Source organism: Ursus maritimus, unplaced genomic scaffold (assembly GCF_017311325.1).
Source record: "Ursus maritimus isolate PB19 unplaced genomic scaffold, ASM1731132v1 scaffold_15, whole genome shotgun sequence".
In the NCBI taxonomy this organism is placed as follows: Eukaryota; Metazoa; Chordata; class Mammalia; order Carnivora; family Ursidae; genus Ursus; species Ursus maritimus.
In genome coordinates, this window is record NW_024423897.1 from 24,569,798 (window position 1) to 24,578,854 (window position 9,057).

The 9,057-nt window shown below is 41.2% G+C and overlaps 1 protein-coding gene across 1 annotated transcript in view; it reads left to right on the plus strand.

The window, feature by feature from the left end:
- The window catches only part of LOC103664834 (chondroitin sulfate proteoglycan 4-like), a 61,889-nt gene extending 53,223 nt beyond the window's left edge, over window positions 1-8,666 (plus strand). Inside the window, exons 9-10 of the mRNA XM_040630623.1 lie at window positions 2,616-2,799; window positions 3,431-8,666. Coding sequence (XP_040486557.1) covers window positions 2,616-2,799; window positions 3,431-5,478 — 2,232 coding nt within the window. The 3' untranslated portion in view covers window positions 5,479-8,666. The remainder of the gene's footprint in view (window positions 1-2,615; window positions 2,800-3,430) is intronic.
- Window positions 8,667-9,057: the final 391 nt, after the last annotated feature.

A 9,057-nucleotide genomic window follows, 5' to 3' on the forward strand; every position in this document is an offset into this window, starting at 1 on the left:
TGACTTTTCAAAAACAGAACCGATAGCAGACGTCTCCTCCCGGAGTCTTCCAAAGTACACAGCTATGGTTAGGGCTCCTCTCCAATTAATTTCCCTTAGATTTTTGACCTTCATATCAACTGTTCTCATCTTTGAGAACCATTCTTTCCCTGGGACAATCACTCTTCATTCTGTAGACATCAGAAGACCCTTAGATTATTCCACTAACTTATTATATATTTTTCAGGGAAGTTAATTTTTACTTAAACCAAAGAAGCAAAGGACGAGATCGACTAGCTTCCAACAAAATTTTTCCTCCTGGTCAGTAGACTGTTACTTCTAATATTAAGAAGCTGGATATCTCTTGTCTTAGAATACTGTGCCCCTCTTAAGCAGAATGGGAACTTTAGGAAGCATTCACCAGTCCCAAATCCATGGCACAGTCACTTGTTTCTAGGAAAAGGAATACATTTACGATGAATATTTTATCGTAAATCTTTAGCTAAGAATAGAAATAGTAGAACTGCTAAATAAAACTGATTTATTTCCCAGACTTCTAGGGAATCGAGTCAGTAATCAGTACCAGAAATTCTCTTTGGGGAAACCAATTTTTCATGAGTGACCTTGCTTCTTGATGAGGAAATGTTGAGAAACAATACTTTCTTCTCCCCATTTAATATCCCCAAATGACAGCATTTCCTTGCCTTACCCTTAAATACGAAAGGAACAAAAAACTCACCAACAGTTTTCGGACACTCTGGAAACAGGAAGCTCACATTTTGTGGAAACTCACTAGAGCAGAAGCCTTTCTAGAACTCTGATTCTAGATGCATCGTTTGCACCTGTGTTAAGCCGGAGCAATACACCACCAAACTTCTGTTAATGAATACAGTATTTCCAAATACTGACTGATGAAATAGACTCAACTGCTCTGTAAATTATGTGATAGTTTATCCTAGGCACCTTCGACGTGGACATAAATACCTTGAAAAAACCTACCTGTACGTTCAGATACTATAATAGAAGGCAGGTCAGAAAAAGATGTGACCTATAGGAATGAAAGGGTGAGACATTTTATGTCTAGCCTTCCCTTCTGGGGTTTGAGATTTAGAACCTTCAGTCACTGTTGTTAGGGGAAGGATTACCCACACGGGATGTGGCCAACGAAACACTGGCTGGGGCCCAGCTCCATCAGTTGAGCTAGAAAGGACATTGATAGGCAACAGCCATCAGGGACTTAGATTAAATCTTGAGAAATACCCTAAGCAAGGTGGGAAAATTTGAACATCAAGGAGAATAAGAACTGCAATGGAATGAAATACATTATATATTAAAACTCTTGAGTTTATAGTGATTCCAAAACAAAACAAAAACCACTGGGTATTTTTGGATATTGGAGCCAGGGGACTCATTTTTCTGAAAATTGGTATAAAGGGAAAAAATCAAATACTTACCCTGTCTTTCCTGCATACACTGTACCTCAGTGTAGCCAAATAGCTGATGAGGAAAAGTTCTTCTTTACAGAAGAATTCCAGATAAGAGTGAAGGAGGAGTGATTAAAAATATCCATACCTTGCCATTGCAAAATAAGGGACTTAAGCAATCATATCAATGACTCTGTAAAACTATCAGGTGACAAGGCTGATGGGGAACGTTAAAAAAGAGATCAACCTGGCAGCACTAGAATTCATCTGTTAATCCTAATGTATCCAAAAGAGAAGCAACCTTGTAATGAGATGCAGGGGAAATATACAATACAACCTGTAAAACATTCTTAACAAAAACTTAAATCTGAGTCTTACTGCATTTCTAGATTTAACTACTAGTGTGTTGGAAACATAGGGGACAGAGGACACGTTAAACAATACCACTGGGACACAAGCAACAAAATCTAGACTATAGGAAGCTCTGTAAGACAAACAAGCCAATCTCTTTAATAAATAAATTACAAGAAAAAAAATTAGAGAAGGGGAACCTTAGACTAAGAGACACCTATGAGAAGCATCAAACAAATGTGATGTGGGGACTTCTAAGGGTCCTGACTCAGATAAAGCAACTGTGTTAAAATGACAAACAAAAAAGATATGTACTGGATCATCAGATACATTTGAACACTAATTGGATATTTGATGATATTAAGTAACTATTAATAATATTTAGATGTGATAATGGTATTGTGATTATGTTTTTAAATGAGCCATCTTTGTCAATATTTACTACAGTATTTATAGATAAAATGGTGTTTGGGGTTGGCTTCAAAATAAGCTATTGAGCAGAATGTGGGTAGGAGTATTATATGAAATAGGATTGGTTATGAGTAGATAGTTTTTAAAATTACCATTCAGGCAAATGAAGGTTCATTATATGCTTTCTATAATACACAAAGCATTGCTTTAGTCATCTCAAAATCAATGTGCTTTTGTTTCTCTGATAAATAAACGATTTTTGCAGCAGAACACTGAGGTTTGACATATAAGTTACCACGTGGTTAGTGCTCTTGTGTTTGCATAGATATGTGCGTAATTTGAGCATGAGAATAAACCCTGAAAAACCTTGTATCTCCTTCAGTTAGGATATGTGTTAGTCCTCATATTATCCCTGAAGCCAGGGGCTGATTTTTCTTCCTGTCTGGACAGGTCAGTGAACGGCTGATATTATACCAGCATGTGGACCATGAGAACACTGGCTGGACTGCAGAAGACTCTTTCACATTTACGACATCCTCCCCACCAGCAGCTCTAGGCCCTGAGGAGTTTCATATTACTATTTCATATGAAATTACTGAACCTGGTCGGCAGAGTCGTCTGCTTGCAAATACAGGTAAAGCCACCAAGAGATATGGTCAGTGGCTTATCTATAGTTATTAAAGTAGGGACAATTTGGAAATAAATATTCCCCTTATTAATTGGAAATGCCATGAAATCATATCAATACCATGATATCAACCTTTGAAATAAAACATACATGGTTATAAAAATTTATTTCTTTATGGTCTTTCTCTGGGCCTCTTCTTTTTCCTCTCATAAACTTTACTAGTCGTACTTGGGGGGAAGATGGAAAATTAATTCTAAAGAATTTTATTTGTACCTCCAAATAGGGACTTTACCATGCCTACGACTGAAAACAGGAAAGGGGTATTGAAAGCTGCACCTGTTTCCATGGCAAGAGAAAGTCCAGTAGTAGATAAGTTAGGAACTTAGCATTCTGTAAGTGACTCTCAAGATTTAAGAACTCTCTTGCCTGAAATACTGACTTAATCGTTAGATATGTATACTTAAAACACAATTTGTTACATGCCTTAGGTAACAATGCTGATTCAGGTCCCTGAGCAACCCATGGGTTTAGAATAATCCACTGGTATATGGAAATTTGAGACAGAAAGAGCTTTACAGGTGTCATCCAAAAGTTCTAATGAAATACCACTTTGATCTTTACATTTATATTTTCACAGGAGCTGCTGTCAAGGAGGGAGACAAAGTTCTCATTGACCAATCTAATTTAGATGCTTCCAACCTCTTACTGAAGTTGCCCAAATCTCAGCGATCTTCCTATGAAATCTGGTTCCAGGTTATGTCTCTTCCTCACCATGGAACCATTATGGTTGGAGAGACGAATATTACCAAAGGAAAACCCAATTTCTCCCAGTATATAGTTAATAAATTTGGAATCATATACATTCATGATGACTCTGAATCACTGGCTGATAATTTTACCTTTGCTGTTTGGCCAAAACAAAAGAGCAAGTCCACCACCAAGCCAGAGGCTGACTTCCTTGAAGAAATGTTTAACATCACCGTCTCTCCTGTTAACGACCAGGCGCCAGAATTAAAGACAGAAGGGCTTCGGTTGAAAGTCCTGCAGGGAAATAGGCTGGTCGTGGGACCTGAAAACCTAAGAGTGGAAGACTTAGACAGTCCTCCAGAGGAGATCAGCTACAGGATCATCCGCCATCCTAATAATGGCTTTTTGGCAATGGCGCACCATCCAGACATACCTGTTCACCATTTCACGCAAGCCGACATTGATAACTACCAGGTATGGTTTGTACAGGATGGAAGCCCATCTTCAGGTGTGTTTTACTTCAGTGTGACTGATGGCCAACACCGCCCACTCTATAAGCTCTTCCACCTGGATGTCATCCCCATCTCCATCACCCTCGTGAACCTCATGGACCTACTTCTCCCGCAAGGGCAGACATCTGTCCCCATCACCAATACTCACTTGTCAGCAACGACCAATGGGAGAAGCCCCGAAATCACTTACAGGATGACAAGGCCCCTCCGACATGGGCATCTGCTCATTAAAAACCAGGTGGTTGTCAGCTTTGGGCAGGAAGATCTGCATTCAGGAAGACTCTTTTACCATATGACAAATCTCACAGCCTCAGAGGACCAGCTATATTTCTCACTATTTACACCAGAAAGCAACCTGACAGGACAAATGCTGAACATCAGAGTGCAGCCTTTACTGCGGGTTATGTCAAACCTGACAGTCGCCAACACGGTGGCTTATCAGCTGAGGAGAAAGGACCTTGATGCTACTGAGCTTGCTAATAGGACTAACAGTGATCCCAATTTTGAAGTGACTGAACCCCCTGTCCATGGAAGACTCGTGCGGAGAGTGGGCCGAGGCACAGCAATAGAAAACGCTACTCTATTCACTCAGAGGGACATTGACCAAGGGTTGTTGATGCTTCATCCACAGGCCAACCTAACAGGCATCGATAAGCTGAATGACTCCTTCACCTTCTTGCTCAGGGCAGACCAAGTACAGCCAGCAATAGGTCATCTCCCCTTCACCATAGTGCCACCTGACCCCTTATGTTTGCAAACCTTTACCCCTGATGTTTCTTTATTAGTCACTGCAGATAACCTTGTGACTTCAGCTCTCTCTCAGGAGAAGCCTGTATTTTCCTCAGGACCCACGGCAAAGACAGAAACTCTGGGGAAGCTGACCCAGACCAGGCAGCAGGAAGCAAATCCCTGGGGACGACGCCATGGTGAAGAGCCTACTCTGGATGGCAAGGCCTCTCCAACCAGGGTCACTTGGCCACCAGACACCACCGACGCCAATCCTGGGGCACCCACCCAGCCCAGAGAGAGCAGTTATCCTTTGATGGTCATTGTACCCTTGGCTGTGGTGGTCTTCCTGCTGATAGTAACGGCAGTGGCCTTGTGCATCTGGCTGCTGGGCCGGAAAGCAGAAAAGACAAATCCTCTTATCAAGCTCCAGACTAATCTGGAACCTACAACCCCCAGTCCTAGGCCAGAAAGGAGCATAACTGTTCCCACTGTCACAGTGACGCCCCTTCTAAAAAGCTCCAGCAGTCCCCCAGTCAGTCTTTTCAGGGACCCACAAAGAGAGCAAATGGCTTCTCCAGCCACTGAACCAGTGGAGAAATGTGCTCCTTGGGAGACATGGATGAATCTGGATCCTGATATGGTCAAGCTCTGCCGACAAACCAACCCAACACTGAAGCACAACCAGTATTGGGTGTAGACTGAGTGCTTTTGTTCCTGATTGACCACCTACTGTACTGGGATAGGCACTGGAATATAAAGGCAAAGACATGTTGGTTAGATCAACTGAGAAGAGCCTGGCCCTCCCAGTCACTCGGTGCTCAGTTATGGCCCCATGGTTAGATGTGGGCGAGTGTTTATTGTAACTCATACAACACTCATCTGATGGGCTCTCCACAAAGAGCTTTGTCTGCCTTCTTCTGGACCTGACTCTGAGTATAAGATGTTGTCAATTATTTCAATCCTTTATCAAGGTGCTACCAAACATGCTGGTCCGACTGGGAACAGCAGTATTAACTTGGGTGCTAGAGTTAATGGAGGAAGACTTTGGATATTTTTCACTAAGGATTCATTCTCTCTAAGTGAGTCAGCAAAGAAATGCAGGAACTGTTTCAGCAAGCAGAAAAGGTAATTTGTCAAATCAGTGAGTTTGTTTCTAGTGTATTTCTGTAATGTCTTTTCCTCCTTGGGGTCCCCAGCTTTGACTTCCTAGGACAGGAAATGCCTTGGTGTTCCAGACGGTAGGACAGTCTGACCCCCTTCGAAGGTATTCACTGAGCCTATTGTGTTTCATCAAGAGGCTTTATCTGTTCAGATTTATAAAATCAAGCCTGTGGTACAAATATGATTTGAAGCCCTAAGAAATGGAAAAGTCTGTTAAATGTTTTACGATGCCTCAATTTGGCTTAACTTTACAACGAACTGAAGTAATGGCAAATTTGTATTTGACTTGCTTGGTTGAGCCTTCCATTGGCAGTTTCAAGCTTCCATTTCTGTAATTGTGAAATGAAGATATCAGTCCTTGTTTTAGTTAAGAATGCTTTGGGTTGCAAATCACAAGAAATTAGCTATGAGTGCTTGAGATTGGTGATTGGCAAACTTTATCGACGCAGGGCCACGTAGCAAATATTTAAGACTTTGTGGGGCCCCTATGGCTGTTTATTTTTAACAACCTTTGTTTCTTAACAACCTTTTAAAACTGTCAAAACAATTCTTAGTTCCTGCATTTGACCTACAAATCGTAGTTTGCCAACTATTGATTTGGCTAAGCAGTAAAAGTGTTGAATATTTCAACCAGCAAGCAGCCTGAGATGGACATTCCAAGGCTTTTCAGTGGTTCAAAGATACCTTCAAGGACTGAAGCTCTTTTGTTCTTTCTGCCATACCTTCCTCAAGCTGTTGGCATTTCATGTTTTTGCTTGGTTCCTTGTGATCGTGACGGACTGCTCATATTCCAAGCAGTACAGTCACGTTCAAATACAGACATTCTAGTGGGGGAATAAACAGATATGGCAAAAAGATCTTTTTTTTCTTTTAGAGAGGATCTTATTTATAATTATCACTATTTTTAATCCCGTAAGGGGAGGCCTTCTCAAACATTTTCCCCCTTTTATGTCTCAGTCTAGAACTGAGAAATGGGCAAAAGGGAAAGGAATTCTCATGGCTAACAATCTCTCCTGGGGCTGGGAGAGGATTCTGCCCTGTCAGAGATCAGTGGATGAGTCTACCACGTAATTAGGGGAGGCTAAGCAGTGAATAGGATCTGCTAAAATATTCTTCAAGTATGAAATAATTGGGAAATAAGCATTTTGATCTTTCATAGGGAGGTCTACTTGAATATCTCCTTTTCATATGTCAATGATTTCCTTAAAACCAGTGGCTGGTGTTTCTAGGGTGGAAGGAAGAATGGCCCCTGGAAGGGGGGCATTTGGCAGGGTCTGGAGACATTTTTGGTTTTCACAACAGGTGCTATTGGCACCTATTGGGTGTAAGCCAAGGATGCCGCCGAATATCCAACAGTGCACAGAACAGCCCCAACAAAGAATCTTCCAGTCCCAAACTTCAGCCATGCCAAGGTTGAGAAACCCTGGTTAATGCCATAATGAAGAATCTTCTTGTCTACCCAGTGATCAATTAATAAACCCATTACCAAGTCTAAGCAGCAGCTATATTCTAGAAACAGAATGAAAGGGTGAAAATTCCATTGTATGGTTGAAACTCTGGTTGGCAAATGTGTTTAAAAGAGAATGTATTAAAAACCAAACAAAACTTGTGGGCAGACTCATTTCTTTAGATTCCTTGATAAAGGAGAAGATTTTACCTGATATTAGCAGGTGGGACATAACAGGAGGAAATTTTTTTAAAAAGTGATGTAGGATATTTACAAAGGTAACAATGAGGTCTAAGTGTCCCCAGAAGTCTAACGGCTCTGATGTGTTCCATGTGGACAAGACTTTTTTCTCATCCTTTCCCTTTTCTGCTTCTCTAGGTTGCTTTTCTGTCCCAACCCAATTTTAACTGCTCTTTGTGGAAACAGACTTCATAATCTACAGAATAAATGGAAGCAGAGTGTATTTAGACCTAGAAATAACTACCCGTGTCTTAAATCCCTGAATCTAATGCTATGACAGCTGGTACTGAAGAAAACTTCTCTACTCTTCTTCCTAAAGTGATTCTCCCCTACCTTTCTCTATTCCTGAATTATATGTAGCCCCTTTCAAGTGTTTTTGTACTTGATCCTTTTAGAAAGGAGGAGGACTGAGTGTCTTAACCCAAGGTTGGTTTGATCACTAGGCAGCTCAGAATTAGTCTTAAGCTTGTTCTAAGTAGCCAGGCACTCAGACGGAACGGAATGGCAGTGCGTGCTGGAGCCTGCACGCAGAAAGGGAAGGCTGAGGAACATCTTTGCATCCAGTTAGTGGGTTTTGTTTTCTCTCTCCGCTGGGCAGGGAGAGAGCTGCCTGTTCTTTGTGGAAGAGCCAGATGTAGTTGGCTCTATGACCATGTTGGCCTCTTCCTTGCTTCGACCACAAGATCTGTGAAGTTAGGATTACCAACCTGGCCAAACAAAAAAGCGTGATTTCCCTCCTCTTTTCCTGTTAACTCTGTAACTTCATACAAATAGAATTAGTGTCTGTATTGGGATGAAACAGATATCGAAGCTCTGAAATGATAATGCACATTGTTTGTGAGTGTGCCTGCTGGGGCAAGAACATCAGCATGAGGTCCAGATGTCAAGAGTCGGTAATTAATATAGAGCTTGGAAAGTTTTCTTCCAGAGCATCTAGAATATTCTTCTGATTTACAGATGGATCCAATTAAAAGAAAAATAAATGCCTACCATTTGGTGCTGGCTCAAATAAAAAATGAAATAAAAGTTTTGGCAAATCCTTGTTTAGTGTTGAAAATTAAAGTTTTGGGAATTGAAAATCAGTTTGAAATGGTTTCTCCCATACACAGAGCTACAATTGCATAGTCTCTGTCATAATTAATTCTCTCCCTCTTAACAAATGACTGGAGAATTAATAAATAGATGCCAAAGTTTAATATCAGAAGAATGGCTGACTATTGCTTAAAAGAAGGTATACTTTGGGGTGGGCTGGGAGTGAAAGGTCTAACATTTTTCCGTATCTGGAGGCATTGACAAATTCTAATCTTTCAGGGACCCTGATCCAACACGTACGTGCACTTCCTAGACTCCTGCATTAGTTAGGTGGTATGGGACAGGTGCTCTCCTTACTCACTGGTTTTTCAGATTTCCAGGACTGTAGTAGACACA